Source organism: Colobus angolensis, unplaced genomic scaffold, assembly GCF_000951035.1.
Source record: "Colobus angolensis palliatus isolate OR3802 unplaced genomic scaffold, Cang.pa_1.0 Scaffold224, whole genome shotgun sequence".
Taxonomy (NCBI): Eukaryota; Metazoa; Chordata; class Mammalia; order Primates; family Cercopithecidae; genus Colobus; species Colobus angolensis.
The window spans coordinates 4,512,045-4,532,066 of record NW_012115422.1 but is presented as its reverse complement, the minus strand read 5'-3'; the positions used below and the strand labels follow the sequence as shown (position 1 = coordinate 4,532,066).

The window sequence follows — 20,022 nt, the reverse complement described above, 5'->3', positions numbered from 1 at the left end:
CATTTTAGAGTCCCACTGTGCCAAGAACAATGTCTTCTACATCCTAGCTATTCAGTAATTATTCATATTCACCATCCTGAATTTAGTCTGCCACACACTTCATCAAAGTGTACCTTAATGGTGGGAGGCAGGGTTCCTCCGCTTCAGCAGCAGTGATATGTTGGGCCAGGTAAATCTTTGTTGTGGGGGTCTCCTGTGCATCATGGATGTGTAGCAGCATCCCTGGCCACTACTGCTAGATGCCAGTGGCACTCCAGCCAGTGTGACAATCAAAAATATCACTAGACCTTGCTGAAGTTCCCCATTGTCGAAATCGCCCCCAGTTGAGAACCACTGTTCTAATGGCTTTTTATTTTTCTTAAACTCATTTGTTGCCATAGCACATGTTCCCAAAATGCCAGCTTAAACCTTTACTGGTGAAAATAGCATTTATTTTAGGGGGAGAAATGTTCCCAAATGTTTCACAAACTCCTCCTCTAAGTAATTCCATAGGAAATGGGTAGTCAGATGGAATTGTGGCCACAACATATTCACAGTAAGATAAGTTCCAACAATTTCAGATTTTCCCTTTGAGACTAAGTACATAACAAAGTTTCCCTTGTTAGACTTTCTCAAAAATGACTGTGCATTCTGGCTAAGCTATGTTTGCCGGGAATCTGTTTATATTTATGCAAAATTTCACTATGCTTTTTAAAAAGTGATTTTTTAATGTTCCCAGACTTTTTTTAATAGAGGAAAAACGTGTAATCAACAACCACAGATTTAATGTCCTTTGTGACTTCTTACTTTCTCATTACAGGGTCACAATATCTTTGCTAACCTGTCCTCCAAGGAATATAGTGACCTTATGCAGCTTTTGAAGCAGTCAATATTGGCAACAGACCTCACACTGTACTTTGAGTAGGTATTGGCATTTGATCTGTTTGACAAATGGATATCTAAACTTCCATCCTGTAATTAATCTCCAGTTCTACACTAGAGGTTACCTGGTTATTCTAGCATTGATAGCAATGTGTAAATGAGCTAAATTTTTTGTTGTTGTTGTTTCTCTCTCATATAAATGAAGTCCATTAAAGTGGTGTATATAAGCCAAGAGAATCAAGGCAGGCTATATTCACAAGATTTCTGTTTTTCTTCTGTTTTATGAGCCTTGTTTGACACACAACTCTGAAACTAAGTGATGGCCATTTTTATCTTAGATATAACTAATATTGCTATTTAAGACTGTTAATTTCTGGTCAGCTGTATAATGGCATTGATAATGAAGATGAAAAATATTCAGTGATGGAAAATTAACTAGCAATCCAACAGTTCATTCCTTGATTCTTTTCTATCTCTTTCTTGGAAGAGCTTTCTCTCCTTTTCACCAAAGTTCAGGCCTTTCTCTGAGCTGGAAATTGCACCCTCCCATTTTCAGTGGGACCTGCTTTAACAGGTGCCACCTCTTTTAGCAGCCTGGAAATGTCTTCCACCACTCATTTGCACTGTTTTCTCTTATCGTAAAGACTAAACTATGTCACTCCCTTAAAAAAATTATTTCATTTGACCCCATGGAGATCTTTAATTGCTTTTCTATTTACCTTTCTTTTACTGTCTACCTTTTTAAATAAACAGAGCACATTTAGTACCTCTATTTTCCTAACAACCATTTACACCATGAAGAGCAGAGTCCATCTCCGCACTCTATCAAAATTGTACTCTCAGAGGTCACCAAAGACATTTCTCTCCTCAAATTCAATGGCCTGTACTCATTTCTGATAGTTACCATCTGCTTTGAGATATCTGAAGGTTTAATGGGTTATTATCAATTTCTACTCTCCTTGCTTCCCCAATCTCCAGCTGCCTTTCTCTCTTCTTTTCTAGATCCTTGGCAGGTTTCTTTCCTCCTTGCTCCTGTGTATAAGCTCTTGAACCATGTTCTTCTTTCTCTACTCAGATCACTCTCCTGGCCTCATTTCTATGTTACCTCTATTTATGTTATGACCTGTGTGTAGAAGACTCTGAAATCCTTCGTTGTAACCCTCCCTCACACCATAGACCTGTATCTCCAACTTCCATCTCAAAAACCTTCAGTGTCCTCATTGCTTTCAAAGTAAGTTCTAAACTTGGTTTGACTTTCAAGACCCTCTATAATCTGCCCCCAACCTTTTTTCATTCTTACCTTCCACTTCTCCCCTACATGACTGGTCTACGTCAACCAGACTAGTCTACGCAGCACCCTTTGGAACACCGTATGTAACGTTCCCTGTGCCCTCACTGTATCACCATTCCCACATGGAATCCTGTTCCTCCACTCCCCATCTTCCTGACTGACCATACTTTAGGATCGCTCTCTTCTATCACTTCTTCTAGGAAGTCTTGTGTCACTCGCTTTGAAATGACTCCCTTTGAAAAGCACTGTGGCATTGCATCAGTTAGAATTAGGTTCAATTGTAAGGGATATTCAAAGCTTAAGACACTAAAAGCTCAAAGAGATTGCTAGGAAGTCACTCTATAGAATGCTCAGTACCCAGTAAGTCCTCTGCTAACACAGCCAGGTCACTCCCTTTATTCTACCTTTAGAAGGCCAGAAATTTATCCTCTGGAGAAATAAAATGAAGAGCTCTGAACTGAGGAGAAGTACAGGGTGGGAATGAGATACAGTGCTCAGAAGAAGGGATTAAGTTAAATGGAACCAGTCTCTGGATTGAAAACCTATAGTCCATAGCCAAGCACTTAGAAGCTAGGAGTCTATAAGCCACACACCCAGGGTTGTTAGATTTAGCAAGCAGAAGTACAGAAAGTCCAGTTACATTTAAATTTCAGATAAACAATAAATCGCTTTTTAGAATAGACAGATGTCCCATGAAACATCTGGGACATATTTATACTAAAAATTATTTTTTGTATATTTCAGAATAGCTACAAGAGAGGACTTGAAATGTTCCTAACAAATAGAAATGATAAATATTCAAGGTGATGGATATCCTATATACCCTGACTTGATCATGGCACATTCTGTGCATGTAACAAAATGTCATGTGTACCCAATAAATACACATAAATATTATGTATCGATACAAAATTTTAAAAATAATTATTTTTTATCTGAAACTTAAGTTATTTTATCTAGCAACTGTACCCCTCCCCACCACACACAACTCCTATTTAGCTTTTTAATGCCTTACTATTACACGCGGAAAAGCAAGAATCACAGAACATTTTATTAGCATCTGATATGAAAGACAGAGGCCAAAACAAACAGAAAAAAAAAATGAAATTCAGAGAAAACAGGGAGAGGAAGAAAACAAAAAAAGCTAAAAACTGGTGTTGGTATTCTCAGAGAGCTAAGATATTGCATCCATGAAACAAGAACAGGATGCTTTTTAAAAATAACAATAGGAGCAACTATGAAAAAGAAAGCACTTACGAAAATTAAGAACATGGTAGCCAAAATAAAAAAATGAAATAAAAGCACTAGGAAACACAGGTCAAGGACAACAGCCAGCAAAGTGGAAAACACTGCTATATTTCATTATATCTATTTTAGTACTATTTGATTTGTTAACTATGTTCATGTATTACTTTGATAAATATAATTTTTAATTAGTTTAAAATATATACTTAAAAATTAAAATCCCAGCTGTGCCACTAATTAGCATCACCAGATAAATTATTTATTTCTCTGAGCCTTTCTTTTAAGTACAAAATAGAGATAACAGTACCTATGTCATGTCTTAGAAATGGTGACATCTACAACCTCATTTGCTTTATAACCTATTTATTTTTCATGTTTTCTGGCCCTTTGGTTGACTTAAATGTCATGATCTTTCATCTGTTTTCTGGATTAATGCTCCTTGATTTGGGATTTATGGAAAGTCTGTATCCTTTTAATGTTTTATTGTCTGTCCCTGACACTTGCAGGATCTTGTGTTATTTTTCTCAAAGTAGAAGCATTCTCCCAAGCCATGTTTCCAAGTAACTTCTAAAGAGAGAGGAAAAAACCCTCAACACTCAGAGCCCATTTATCAAGCCCTGTTAGGGATTTGACGAATCACTGAGTGACCGCTGGCATGCAGTCAACAAAGTTGGTTGCAACTCGTTTTCTCATTACTCTGTTCTTATCTTAATGCTGCAGCCCCTGCTAATGTTTGCTGACTCCCAGAGAAGCTGGCTTGTTCTCTTTTCGTCAGCGTTATTGTTTTTTGAGGTTCTAAATAGCTGCCCATTCTCTAATCTAGACTTTCAGAGGATTGATTCACTTGCCTGTCTAAAGTTGCATTCAAATATTGCCATATTTTTAGCCAGAACAATCCCTAGGGTTGTAATGAGGGGGAAAGCAGCTACTACAAACTGTCACCCAGAAGTTTTTATTTAATAAATGTGCAATTGTGGAATCGGAAGGATCATAGAAATGATGCAATCCAATTCATCTCCTTTTTTGCTGATCAGGCACAGAGGTCCAAATGGTTAAATAGCGTAGCTTAGGTCACATAACTCATTATTGGTAAAACTGGAACCCACACTTCCTCTTTCAGGGCTTTTTCTTCAATCACCATGGTCCCCTCTCTAATGGAAGAATCAAGAAAGAATTGTCATTTTAATTCGGGATATATTACGTGATAATGTTGACCCTTTCCAGGTGTTCTGTAATCAGTTTAAACACCAGCTTGGGGTCCCCGTGTCCTCTCCCAAAGCAAAGTTGGAGATAAAGGCTTGCATTCAGGTAGTTTAGTTTTGGAAATGACACCAAGAGTAAGAGTGAGGAGCTGGGACAGTGAAATGGGGAAGGAGGGAAGCCAGTGAAAGGAAGGCCACATTTCTTTGTTGTTCACCACTATGGTCAACCAGTCTTGATCCTGCAGGGACCATCTGAAAAGTCTCATACTTTGTACTTCAAAATTGTCCACCACCCACCATCCTCATCAACGAAATGTCGATCTGTGGGATGTTAACTCTCATGTACTTCCAGGTTGTGTGTGCCTGATGACTGGGCATTCCTGCAGCCATCTCATCCCCGGTCCCACACATGAAGCCAGAGCAGTGCCAGGACAGAAAGTATGTGATCCACAGGACCGCTGAGGCACTGCGTATAGCATCAATGGCAGGAGAGGGGTGGGTGGGCCAAGAGGATATGAGGCCCCCGTACAACTAGTTTCTGGAAGTCTGGATTATTGTTGGTTCTTCTGCCCTGACTACTCAACTCAAAATTCATAATACAGTTGAAGAAACCAAAAAGGAAGCTCACTGCTTTCCTCTCCTAGAGGGAGAAAGTCACTCTAGGAAAGGGCCAGGCTGGGCAAGGTAGAGCCCTGCCTTTTGGAGATGGGTTTCTGACTCATTCCTACAGGCAAGATTTCTTGCCATGCTCTAAAAGGAAAAAAATATGTAAGATTCACAGAAATGTGGAAAGGCTCTCAAAACATCCACAAAAACTTATGACTTTAATTTCTAAAGACCTTGTGTGTCCTTGGGAGTCTGTGTCATTCAAATGGCATATGAAAGCAGAATTCACAAGATTAAAATACAAAAACAAACAAAATCCTGAATGTGAATTTCTGAGTTTCACAACCTGAGTCTGGGGTTAATGATTCATTCTGATTTTCCAGCTCACTGAAAACGCTTTCCAGTTACTGCTGAGCGACTTTCTGAAACCGATTTCTGTGCCTGTTTCTGAGTTCCTGCAGTGGATAAGGCTTTGATAGTTAAGTAGTAATTTCACCAGCTTTGAGAGTCGGATCTCTCTTTGCCTCAGTTTCCTTGTCAGCAACAGGGGTATAGGTATATCATCCATTCTAATCTCCTAGGATCCTTCTGGCAGTGAAAAGAGATTAATTTTATGAAAGAGCTTTGACAATGTAAAGTACCTTATAAAAAAAGGAATCACTCAGCTAGAAAACTTAATAAAATATGCACCATAAAAGATGATGCTTGTTGGAGTGGGCAGAGAGATCTAAAATTACAAATGTTATAACTTCAAAGGGATGGTACAAATGTCCTGTACTATTTATCTGCATGTATATCTACAAAGATGACCTATGTACCTTCCACTATTAATAATAAAAACAACAACTAATATTTTTTGAGTGCTTACTTAGGACCTTTATATATACGTTATGCCATTCAACAGTGAAAGCAGTTCTATTAAAATAGGTACTATTATTAATGTCAACCTAAAAGAAAGAAACTGTGGCAAAATTAATATAAGTAGGGAGTTTATTTGGGCCAAGATTGAGGACTGCAAGCCAGGAGCATGGATTCAAGTTGCCCTGAATATACAGTCCAATTAGCAGCAGCTACAAGTGGATTTTCAAAAGGAAAGAAAAGACAATTCCTGCATTGTTTACCAAGAATTTACATTAACATAACATAAGCTATTGATTGGCTTTGTTACATTGTCTCTTGTATCACAAATTCTAGGAACATGAAGATAGTGGGTGAGGCAGCTAGTCAGAAACAAAATGACTTTCAACAGTGGCCCCCAAGCATGGGTTAGGGGAGTGGGGAGCGTGACTGAAGTCCCATACTCATGACTCTCTGGGCCTGCAAGGAGCTCAGACTGCTCTGAGCTGTTTTTTCTTTTCTCATTAACCCCACAGTACACATGAGGAAACTGAGGTTTGGAGTGATTCAGTAAATTGCTCACAATGTTAAATAGTACATCTGGAATTTCAACCAAGTAGTTAGACTCCAAAATGTTCTTAGTTACTCTGCAGTTATACAATAGTCCGAGAGTACTCAAGGGGAAACTGGGGCCAATCCAGGAAATATTTGGGCATTAGAAACATCAGAAATTTGAGGCTGTAAATGTCTAAAGCTAGTTCCAAACACACTTCATGTCAGCATGCTAAGTGTTAGCAATTCAACTAATGCCAGGCCCCACCACTGGGAGTGCAGGGTGGGTGTGGAGGCTCCAGGTCAGTGGTGTGCAGTACCCAATCTGGTGGGGCTAAGACTGCAATTAGAGGCTTTGTTGTGCCAAGTCCGTCTAGTCCCCAGAAAAGCTCACCAGAGTCAGGCGTCAATGCAAGTGCAAAGGATCTTTATTACAGGTTCGAACCTGGAACTCTCACGCCTCCAAGAGCGGAGTAAAGCGGGAGAGCTCCAGTAGTGGGCTCAAGACAACATTATATAGTCTAGGGTAAACAGGTACAGAGTTATTATACAAATCTAATGTATGATTGGCTGACATTTGAACAAGGCGAGTTGGTTGATTATGATTGGTTCCCGCCATTTTTAATATTTCAGTTAATTTAGAAATCCTGATGACGTCTGTCAGGGGCTTGCAGGGCAAGGGTAGGGCTTGCTTTCGCAAACCCTGAGGCCGGAAAGCAGTCTTACAGAAGCAGAACAAAGGGCAGTTAATCTTTTCGCAACAGGTTTCATAACCGGTTTTGTGACATCTTGTGACTCCCCTGGATGCTACCAGCAGGAGAACAAGAACTTACAAAATCTTCAAGAATGTAAGGCACAGGTTTTAGCAGTAAGGCTTCAGTGTACACACTTTCACACACATTTTATATCCTTTCAGCTTCTTGTCTGCAGTTGAGCTAAGCTGGTGCACCAGGGGTTGAAAATTCTTTAGCTTTAATACAGTCACAGGGGTTGTTGCTATTGGGTAGCAATAAACAGTTTAGCATTGATCCTCAACAGGCTGTGATTACATAACACTATATCTCATCCTCTAGGTGCCTGCTCCACGCCCAGCACCATTCTAGGCATTACAGTATCTTCCTGTATCAGCACTGAAATGGAAGCTCCATGAATGCAGACACCTTACTCTTCAGCTCACTCTTGGAACCCACAAAACCTGACACACTGCCTGACATAATGAGTTCTCAAAATAACTTTTTGATACTGAATTATCATATCAATGTGCAAAGTAGATATTATTAGCCCCATCTGATAAATAGGGAAAACTGGGCTTAAAGAGGTTGAGTAATTTGTCCAAAGTCACTAAGTTGTCTGTGATCAGTTCTTCATGACACAAAGCCTCAGACCATGATTTAAGCCAATAATTTTCCAATAATTCAGATATTATAAATCCACTTGGGTGCTCAGTGCTTTTAAGATTGGTTTCCTAAAGTAATCAGACTTATCTTCTAATTGAAAATTTGCCACTTCTCTTTGTGATTGTGGTTTGACTGAACTGACTGCTAGGGCCCTGTGGTCTCTAATCTTCCGCCATTTTCAACATCTAGAGCAATTATGGAAAATGCCCAGTCTGATGGTTTCTTTGTATTTGTCTTTCCAGAGGGATGCAGTGAATAGCATTTCTCAAAAGCATCTAATGATGACAGAAAAATGCACTAAACTATTTTAAATTGTTCAATGTGATAGTTTGGCCATTCTTTTAAAAATTAGATTAATATCTAGACAATTCATTTTAAAAAATTACAGTGGGAACTCAACAAATGTTTCTACTGCTAGGCAGACATTCATTCATCATTCAACAAATATTTATTAAAAGTCAACTGTGTTCAGTGTTCTCAACTTCCACAGTTGCCTGCAGTCAACCAACCCCATATTGGAAAGGATGAAAGCAAATGGATAGTAATAAGGTGTTAATAACTGGTAGAACTTAAGCCATTACTCTATCCCAAACATTATTATATTTTAACAGAGCCTGATGACTTAACTAATTAAAATTATATATTATTATAACATTAGGACAGCAGCCTCTGTAGTAGGTTGATGGAGGAAGTATTTTGGTATTTCTTGACATATTTCAAGGCATTTTTCCATATACTCATTCCATATCCCCATCCACATGATATCACAACTGACTAAAAAATGAGAAATGTATCCAACTAACACTTCTTAATGGTTTCTCTGTGCCAGGCACTGTGCTAGTTGCTGGGAATGTACAAGCAGATAGGACATGGCTCTTACCTTCAGGCACTCAGAGCCCAGTGGGGAAGAGAGAGGACAGCAACACCCAGCAGCAAAGGGCTGTGTCAAAGTGAATGCAGGAGCAGCTGGAGTGTGCCCCGTCAAGCCATGGCTTACACAGTTTCTTTGCCTGGTGATTGTGGTTTGACTGAACTGACTGCTAGGGCCCTGTGGTCTCTAATCTTCCACCATTTTCAACATCTAGAGTAATCCTTATCTTTCTACTTCCTGCATTTTGCCAGTTTTATTTACGCCATCAACAACAGCACAGCATCAAACAGGTCATTTCACTCAGGTTCTTGGCGGGCCCTTGTATTATCAGTGCTAGTCTAAAGCAGGGAGAAAATTCACTTCAAAATTAAATAGAACACTTTTTTTCTTTAGTCGTAATAACTGGAGTTAACATCTGTATATTAATTTTCTATTCTTCTCCAATGTTTGTATGCAAAAAAAAGTCCAGAAATCTCTCTAGAATCTGCACGTAACAATTAATTGCAGATGTGTGATTTGCCTGTTGTGCAAGCTGTAAGAAGACCAAAAGCACCAACTAACCCCATCCACACATCTGCACACCCTGCAACCCCTGCTTGACAACTCTGGAGTTAAAATTGAGGAGAGTTATGGGCCGGGCACAGTGGCTCATGCCTGTAATCCCAGCACTTTGGGAGAACAAGGCAGGTAGATCACCTGAGGTTGGGAGTTCAAGACCAGCCTGACCAACATGGAGCAACCCCTGTCTCTACTAAAAATACAAAATTAGTTGGGCATGGTGGTGCATACCTGTAATTCCAGCTACTCAGCAGGCTGAGGCAGGAGAATCTCTTGAACCTGGGAGGCGGAGGTTGTGGTGACCCGAGATTTCGCCATTGCACTTCAGCCTAGGCAACAAGAGTGAAACTCTGTCTAAAAAAAAAAAGAAAGAAAGAAAGAAATTGAGGAGAGTTACAGTGATGATTTGCCACCTCAGCAGTAACACCTTCCTGAAGTTCATGGACTTTTAGTAGATTCAAAGGAGTTAGATGAATAGATAGATAAAGAATATGTATACATAAGTACATGTGTAGATACATAAATTTGCAAAAAAATTCATGATTAAAATGTACACAGAAATGGTGATTTCTCATTTTACAAATAAAAGATGCCTTGCAGATAAATTACAAACCAGAAAGATTTTCAATGTGGTGATGGGTGACTGGTAACCAATCTTTAGAATTATTTTTGAAAGTAATTTTAGCAGTCCTGTTCAAATGATGCTTTTTTAAAGACTGCTATTTTTCTGAGTGGAACATATGTCAGGAGAGCAGGATAAAAGCCTAATAAAAACATATCTGATTATAAATGAGATTTTCCAGTAAGTTGCTTTCACTAGCTGAGGTACTTACCATTGTCCTTGAAAACCAAGGTTCCCCATGATCTGTGTGAGAAGTTAATGATATAGTTCCTCATGACAAAGAAGTCTGGATCCAGCGAGTGTTGTATAATTTTGTGGATTTTCAAATATTCTTTTTAGCAGTCTTATGCTTCTAAAAATGCCCCTGTTTCTAACAGTTTCACATATGTTCATGCTGTTTACTCTGTTTAATCTATATACACATATACATTTAGATTCTAACACTTTCACATATGTTCAGGCTGTTTACTCTGTTTAATCTATATACATATATACACTTAGATGCTAACAGAACAGCTGTATGGGCAAACTTGTTCCCAAAAGCACAGTGAATTTCACCTTGTTACTTTGTAATGATTATTACTAGGGAGAAGGTCAGAAATACATCACCTGGAGCTGTGAACCACCAACCTGGCCCAGGCCATCTGCAGTTGTTCTTTGGAGCACCCCCTTATTGATGATGGAAAGAGCCCTGTCTATGTCTGCCTTGATACTTGGTATTGCCTTGGTACAGCAGCCTGTGATGCTGTTACATCACATGAGGGCTGCTGGCCCCACTGTCCATACACTTACAACATGAAAAGCTATCTGGCCCAAAGGTTTATGCTACACATAGTTTACAAAGATTATCTCAGAGGGCAGAACTGGGAGGCTGGAGACTTGTAATCTACCTAGATCTTCCTGTAACTGCCCTGGAATCCTGGACAAGTCACTTCACCTTCCTTCACCTTGAGTTTCCTCACCTATAAAATGAGAGAATTAATATGAGATTTTTCTCAAAAGTTCCATACAGCCCTACCAGTCTAAAACTATAATGAAAACTCAAACATAGAAAATAAGTCATTCTATGACCCAGCACTTTTACATATACATGTACATATTCATATGCATAGAGAGAGAGAGAACTCACACAAATTCACAAGGAAACATGTATGTAATAGCAAGAAATATTGGAAATAATATAAATTTTCATCATCCAGGAAATGGGTAAATAAACAGTGGTATAATAATAGATGGAAATAGCATACATCAGTGTGAAGGAATGGCCTAGAATTATATATAACAACATGGGTGACTCTTACAAGCATTGAATGGAAAAAGCAAGTTGCCAGAGAATGCATACACTGTGATGACATTATTTGTATAAACTTTAAAAACATGTAGAGCAATATTATATTTAATTTGCCTAGTAAAATTATAAGGATATATGTGATGATGCTTTATACAAAATTTAGAAAATGGTCATTGTATGGTGGGTGGGAAGAAGACAGAAGCAACAGTTGGGAGGTGCACAGGGCCTCAACAGGACTGACAGGGCTTTATTTCTAGGCAGGGAGGTAGATGGAGACTCTGTGTGTGTCCATTGTGTAATTTTTATACCTTTTAAATTTATTAAATATGCACAATAAATTTATTACATGATCTTGCCATATCATCACTTCAAAATCCTTTTTATAGCCTTGTGAAAATGATTAACTCTATCTCCTGATCTTTCAAGAAGGATTTTTTTCAGGAACTTTAAAAAAATTTAAATGTGACCAGGCGTGATGGCTCATGCCTGTAATCCCAGCACTCTAAGAGGCCAAGGTGGGTGGATCGCCTGAGGTCAGGAGTTCGAGACCAGCCTGGCCAACATAGCGAAACCCCATCTCTACTAAAAATTTAAAAAAATTAGCTGGGTATGGTGGTGGCCACCTATAATCCCAACTACTTGGGAGGCTAAGGCAGGAGAATCCCTTGAACCCAGGAGGCAGAGGTTGCGGTAAGCCAAGATCACACCATTACATTCCAGCCTGGGCAACAAGAGCAAAACTCCATCTCCAAAAAAAAAAAAAAAAAATTTAAATGTACTTTGATTTAAACTTTAAAACATCTCTTTGGCTATTTAATATGTGACTAATGCATTACCAGATGCGTTATACGTGGTTCCACCAGTGACTAGACTTTTCTTTTCTTTTTTTTTTGAAACAGAGTCTCACTCTCTTGCCCAGGCTGGAGTGCAGTAGCATGATCTCAGCTCACTGCAGCCTTGACTTCTCAGGCACAATTCATCCTCCCACCTCAGTCTCCCTAGTAGCTGAGACTATAGGCGCGTGCCACCAAACATGGCTAATTTTCGTATTTTTTGTAGAGATGGAATCCCACCTTGTTTCTAAGGCTTATTAAACAGAGTATATAGATTGAACAGAGTAAAGAGCAAACTACTGGGATCAAGCAATCCCCCTACCTTGGCCCTCCAAAGTGCTGGGATTACAGGCATGAGCCGCTATGCCTGGCCTCTCATGTTTTTCTTGACAAAAGTATACAAGTTGATCAGTTCCTCATGATTCCTATTATCCAGAAAGATTCCTATTATCTCCTAAGAACATAATCAAACCTTGGGACAACAGAGTAAATAGAACCTATCATGAAGCAGCCATCCTTTTGTCTGTGAAGGAAGAATCAAATTAGTATGCTACATTTTGATATATCTGACAAAAAGGCTCCTCTCACTGTCCCCGAGGAATAGTGGATGTTTCCTTTTGTCCTAGCGTTGCTAATGTAATGTGAAGTCTATGACTGATTCTGATTCTGTTAAGACTTTCACACCAGCAACTCTAGCTGTTAAAATTTCTATCATTGGGGAATTTATTCTCATGATGCTGTTTGATTGTCATATCACAGATTTGTATTTTTTAAAGAAAGGAATTTGGGCCAGGCACGATGACTCACACCTGGAATCCCAGCACTTTGGGAAGCTGAGGTGGGCAGATGACCTGAGGTTGGAAGTTCGAGACCTGCCTGACCAACATGGAGAAACCCCCATCTCTACTAAAAATATAAAATTAGCCAGGCCTCGTGGTGTATGCCTGTAATCCCAGCTACTCGGGAGGCTGAGGCAGGAGAATCACTTGAACCTGGGAGGCAGATCGCACCTCAGAACCAGTGAGCCAAGATCACGACACTGCACTCCAGCCTGGGCAACAAGAGCGAAACTCCATCTCAAAAAAAAAGAAAGAGGCCGGGCATGGTGGCTCACGCCTGTAATCCCAGCACTTTGGGAGGCCGAGGCGGGCGGATCACGAGGTCAGGAGATCGAGACCATCCTGGCTAACACAGTGAAACCCCGTCTCTACTAAAAAATACAAAAAAAACACGAGCCGGGCGAGGTGGCGGGCGCCTGTGGTCCCAGCTACTCGGGAGGCTGAGGCAGGAGAATGGCGTAAACCCGGGAGGCAGGGCTTGCAGTGAGCTGAGATCCGGCCACTGCACTCCAGCCTGGGCAACAGAGCGAGACTCCGTCTCAAAAAAAAAAAAAAAAGAAAAAAAAAAGAAAGAAAGGAATTTGTTTTCTGCAATGAGTTAGGCACCCAGGGAACATGTTTTCACTCTGCCTCAAAGATGTTATGTTCCGTATAGTGAACATACTGTGGGCAGATACAACAATAGTTAGTGAAAGGGAGTCAGATATTGGATGGAAATGGTGTTCTTACTTCCTACAGCTTGTTATGTTGCCCATTTGGTTCAACTTAGAATCTACTCTGCAAGAATCTGACAGGGCTTTTCTTGAATAGATTTTGTGTTGTTTGCTTACTTCAATCTCTCCAAATGGCAACTGGAAGCCCCTAGAAAAATTAGAATCTAGGTGAAACCAGTGTTTAAAGAGTTTGTTTGTTTAATGATTAGCTTTCTGAGATAATCATTCTCATTCTTTCATCAATTCAACAAATATTTATTGAGCTTCTATTACATGTCAGGCATTGTTGTAGGTATTGAGGGGCAGAAGTGAACAAAAGTGGGCCAAGCCTTTGTCCTCATGAAGCTTGCATTCTAGCAATTTCTTGGAATAACTCATAGAATTGAAATGGCCACCCAGGAGCATGTGATGACAAGGATGATGGCTGACAAGCTTTCAGGAAGTCTTTCACAATCCTCCAGTATCCTCCCAGCCAAGCGAAGTGCCTTCCTCTGTGCTCCAAGGACAACCTGAATGTATCTTAGCTGCTTCGGACAGCTGTTATTTTAACCTATTGTGTTTGTATCCCAGCTCTGCCACTCACCATCTGTGAAACCTTGAGGCAGGTACTCACCCTTCTGAGCTTAATCACAGTAACTAGTCCTTACTGATAACCTAATTTTGCCAGGCAATCTGCTAAAGTGTTTTACATAAATCATTTCATATGGTCCTCCCACCAACCCTACAACGTAGATCCCATTACTATAACTCTTTTACTAATAAGAAAATGGAGGGCCAGCAAGGTTAAGTAACCTACTCAAGATCAGTCATGTGAGTAGTGAGTGCCAGACCCTAGCAAGTCTGCCAGGAACACGGTAAAGACCCAGTGAGTATCATCCTCAGCAGGGCTGGAACTAGGGTGAAGCAAGTGAGGTGAGTGGTTCAAGTACAAGTTCAGATCTTGTCTTTATTTGGAATTTTGTTGTTGTGTTCATTATGGATTTTTTGCATTTATTTTTATTTTGTTAAATATCGCATTAAAATATTTATCTTGATAAGTAAGTTTTTTGGCACCCACTTCAATTTTGTGCCCCAAGCGAGTGCCTCTCTCAGCTCACTCTAGTCCCAGTATTATTATTCTCATTAATATTACATTTAAAGAGGGAATTATCTATTTATTTGTTGGTAGCCCTGGCTAAACTCAGAGACATTTGAAAGTAACCCCCAATTATCCTGTGACCGTAAAACCTAATAAAGACTTGGTACAGAGTAGATGTTCAATAAATACTTGTTGGACTTCATAATAATTTGAAAAAAAGATGAATTTCTATGTAGTGAGAGGAGAAAACTGGGCAAACTGTTAGATCTCCATTAGTCCAGTTAGTCCACTGTGTATTATTGTTGGCAGTAATAGTATTAATATTGTTTACAAATTAACCATAGCTTCAGGTATTGAGGATCTAACAGGGCCAAATGTTTAGTGCACCTTATCTCAATTTCTCATTACAAAGCTGGCAACTGAGGCTCAGCAATGTGAAGTCACTCACCCAAGATCACACAGCTAATAAGATACAGTCAGCATTAAGCCCAGGACAGTGCAGGTCCAAACCTGGGCTCTTTCCACTCCACCACTTCCCTTCCTATTTCACTTCACAGTCAGTGATGGTAATGTTGTAGAAAAAACTGGGTTCTTGTCACATGACCAGGAAAGATTAGGCAAGCAGACACTTTGAAGAGTGAGAGGTTATGGAATTTATTGGGCAAAAAGGAAAAAGACTCTCAGCAAAGCAAAAAGGTTCCTGTTAACAGGCCCCCATCTCACAGATTGAATCCCAGGTTCCCACATGGGAACAGAAGGGGCCAGGCTCCTCCCTACTGCAAACAGCACAAACTTCCTGAGGCCTCACCCATCCTCCCAGTGCACAGGCCAGTTGGAGATTGTCCAGGGAGCCCTTTTTACTTGGCTGCCTCAGTAATATGAAAAAGGCACGACCATTGGTCATGAAGAATGGAATGGGTCAAGTGAAGAAGATAAGAAAGTTATATGAAGAAAAGAAATGTATACACTTGCCCACCCAAAGCAGAAGGCATTCCCGAGCCCTTCTATGTAATTGGGCTATGCCATCTCGCCAGCTGCTGTAAGGTTGTCTTGGAGATTCTTCCATGCTGTATGTAGTATGGCCTAGTATGGCCTTGACCTGCATCATCTTGAAAGGATAGATCCAGGACCTGTCTTTGTGTCTCTAATACAGAAGTGAGTTATACATTTGTCTTCCTGACCTGTCTCCTTTCAAGTAGTTTTAGTAGTTAGTCTGACCCATTGGCAAGAAATCCACACGGTTGGTCAGTTGGTGATGAGCACCCCAGACCAGACACAGTGGAGCCAGTTGTTCTCAACCTCTTGTCCTTTGTCCCCCAGTACAGCAGGTCAGCACTAAGTTTCTGAGATCCTAGTCTGATTTCTACCATAAATTATATGTCATGGTGGTATTTTCCGAAGTGTAGTTTTTGAAACATCAGTACTATGTGGAATTTTGGGGTGAAATGAGGTTAAACAGGCTTTTCTACCTCCATATTTCTCAGAGACTTCAAAGGTTAATATGGATGGGGTCTCCAAGAGAGGTATATTAAGGGCAGCATTTCTCAAACCTACTTGGCCAGGAATGTCTTCACATGGAGCACTTCTTAAGATTAGCATTTTGAGAGATGCACTTTGGGAAATGGTGTGTTAGGATCTTTTAAATATTCTCTCATTAGCAAGTGCCAAGAGGATGAAAACTTGGGAAGTGATTCTTAAATCAAAATGGTGATATCCTCTTTTTTTCCTTTTCTCACTAAAAATGAAAATCCTCTAACTAAAATATTCTTTTCTTGTCTTTTCCATATCTATACATCTCCAAATGAATTTCCATGGCTGTATGTGTGAGTTATAAACCAAAAAGTGTCTGTGACAGGTCTCAATCAATTTAGAAGTTTATTTTGCCAAGGTTAAGGACATACCCGTGACATAGACTCAGGAAGTCCTGAGAACATATGCCCAAGGTGGTTGGACTACAGCTTGGTTTTATATGTTTTAGGAAGACATAAGACATCAATCAGTACATGTATGATGTATGTTGGTTCAGTCAGGAAAGGCAGAACAACTTTTAGGAGGGAGTGGCTTCCAGGTCATAGGTGGATTCAGAGATTTCCTGATGGGCAGTTAGTTGAAAGGGTTTATCTAAAGACCTGGTATCAATAGAAGGGAGTGTCTGGGTTAAGATAAGGGGTTATGGAGACAAATGTTTTTGTTATGCAGATGAAGTCTCCAGGTAGCAGCCTTCAAAGAGAATAAATTGTAAATGTTTCTTATCAGACTTTAAAAGGTGCTCTTACTTAATTCTCTTCTAGATTAGGAAAAAGACCTGGAAAGGGAAGGGGATTCTCTACAGAATGTAGATTTTCTCCACAAGAGACAGCTTTGTAAGGCCATTTCAAAATATGTCAAATAAATCTATTCTGGGATAAAATATTTTGATTTCTTTTATGGCCTGTTATCTGTCATGTTGGTATCTTATTGCTATAAAGAGTCTGCTTTGTCAGTCTTAAGGTCTCTGTTTTAATGTTAATGCTGGTCAGCTGTATCTGAATTGCAAAAGGGAGGAAGGAATAATGAGGCATGTCCAACTCCCACTTCCCATCGTGGCCTGAACTAGAGTTTCAGGTTAATTTAGGAATGCCCTTGGCCAAGAGGAGAAGTCCATTTATTTGGTTGGGGGCTTAGAATTTTATTTTCGGTTTACAGTGTCAAGCATTTAAAATGTTCAGACACTATGCTACATGCTTTCCACATGGTCATTCATTTAATCCTCACAGTAACTCTGTGAGTTAGCAACTAAAACCCCCGTGTTAGAGATTAGGAAATTGAGACTTAGAGGGTTTAATTAACTTTCCAAAGTTGTGCAGCAAGTGAGTTGCTGAGCGAGTGTTTAAACATGGTCACAGACTTCATAGTCTATGCGTTTAAGCACTGAAATGGTGAAATAGTTATTTTCTAACCTGGAAAAAAATATATTTATCTTGAATTTACTACCAGGGAGTTTATCTTATCTTGGATCATCATACAGCTCAATTCTTTGTTGGATGATAAAAGAACATTCTAGAGTTGTTCCCACTTTTTATTTGTCCTTGCCTCCCTTCTCTGACTTTCCGTAAGTGTCACAAGGGCTTCAGAGCACATAATCCTAAATGCCGCACCACATTGTTTTCTGTTTTATGGCTCTATAATCTCCTCTGTTGTAAATACATTCAGAAATGATTGTGGCTTTTCCTTGAAGCCTCAACATTTTTTAGAAAGTGATTTATTCTGATAGTGCTTTAGCCTCATGATTTCAAATATTAAGTTACTCGGTTCAGGTGGTCTTATGTTTTTCCCATAAATGTATTTATGTCACCCCACAGACTGGGAAATCTCATTCCAGTTTTTTTTTCTTTCTTTCTTCATTTGATTTTCCTGCAGGAGGAGAACTGAATTCTTTGAACTTGTCAGTAAAGGAGAATATGATTGGAACATCAAAAACCATCGTGATGTATTTCGGTAAGAAAAAGCTCTTGTTTATGTGTTTCTTCATTATTTGGACATTTAGCCATGCTTTTCTGACAGTGCTAAGAGCATAGAAGTGATTTTTAAAGTAACAAATCTTAGCTTACATTCAAAATATTCAGAGATCAGTTGGATAACTAGAGAAATTATTGAGAATGACTTTTCATCTTATAATGTATTATATTTTTGTCTCTTCTCCAAAAAATCTGCCATGAAATTTAGAAAATGAAGTTCAAATTAGTTCAGTTTTGGCAAGCCATGATTTCTTCTGTTTTCTGGGGAAGCTGGGGTGCAAGTTGGGTGGAGAAGGGATTTTTGTACCCTAGAAATCAGAGTTACATAGCACAAAGGAAGTGGGGAGTAACTTTTGCTTTTCTTTATAGACAATAGGCATTGCGGATAGAAAACCAATCAGAACAACATTGGAGGTGGAGATAAGAAGTCTGTTCTAGCCTTTGCCTGGGACATCTTCCAAGTTGTTTAGAAAGGACAGTAGCAACACACTATGTTTATGGGGCAGAATTTAACCTCTCTTGCAGCCACTCCAGAGATTGGGCACCATTCCTCTTTCTCTCATACCCCATTCTTCCACTCTCTCCACCTCACCCACCCCAGACCTCCTGCTGTCTTATTCCTGTTCTAACATTGCTAAGTTTTGCTGAGAGAGCTTGTGAGGCCAGGGTTAGGGCACACTGGGTCTGCTCGGCAACCAGGCAACTACTGGATTGCCCCAAGCGGAAACCTTGACATAGCCCTGCCATATCTGCTATATAAAATCTCTGGCACCATCTTCTGAACACAGGCCACTGCCTGCCCCACCCTCTGTAGCTGTCCTCATATCACCTTCCTGCAGCCCTCTCCCCAGAGGGCTCTAGTTTTTTTCCTCTATACTTTAATATTCCTCTGTATTATCTTTACAGACCTTTTTCTTCATTTTTCATCTTCAAGGCCAGCCCCTCCACTGGTGCCCTAATTCTATTCCCTCCACCTCCCCACCCTCCACCCCTCACCGCAACCTGGCTCTATCAATCATGCTCCTTTGGCTTCCATGATTCATCATGACATTTCTAGACCTAAAAACACACTTCTGCCTCCTCAGTCAAAAAGTCATCCCTACAGGCTGCCTTTTCTCCAGGTCCCATCATAGTTTTCTCCTTCCCTTCACTCCCACACTTCACTCCACACTTCCTAATTTCTTGCAAGGCAATTTCTTTCTTTTTGTATAATTTTTAATTCCATAAGTAATTATATGAATATATATTTTCTGTAACAAATCAAAGCATTGCTAATAAGCCCCCAGATCTCCTTTGAGCTCAACCCCCAGTTCCCATACCGGTTGCACAGCTGTATTTTGTTATTAGTGTATTGTGTTTTTCCAGACCACTTCCAAAGCACTTACATACATATGTACCCTTAGGAAAAATACTGTTTAGTGTGTATTTTGATTGTCTATTTTAACATAAATTGTATATTTATATACCAATGTGAACCTGGTTTTCCACTCAACTACATGGTTTGGAATTCTTAACATGTTTTTACCTCATCGTCTTTTATCATTGCACAGTATTCCAAAATACAGATATAACACAGAATATTTACCCATTCCTTACTGAGGAATTAAGTCTGTACTATGTGATTTCTGCTTCTGTTGAACCACAGTCACCTTCCAAGTATTAAATGCTGCAATCTTTGTTCTCTTCAGCTTCCTGATCCCTTTATAGCCCCTAATTGAGTTGGCCTCTC

The 20,022-nt window shown here is 39.7% G+C and overlaps 1 protein-coding gene across 4 annotated transcripts in view; it reads left to right on the top strand.

The window, feature by feature from the left end:
- The window catches only part of PDE11A (phosphodiesterase 11A), a 511,038-nt gene that overhangs the window by 439,694 nt on the left and 51,322 nt on the right, over window positions 1-20,022 (top strand). For all 4 annotated transcript variants that reach the window (XM_011944038.1, XM_011944040.1, XM_011944041.1 and 1 more), the window contains 2 exons: window positions 800-900; window positions 18,196-18,273. In XM_011944038.1, the coding sequence (XP_011799428.1) occupies window positions 800-900; window positions 18,196-18,273 (179 nt within the window). The remainder of the gene's footprint in view (window positions 1-799; window positions 901-18,195; window positions 18,274-20,022) is intronic.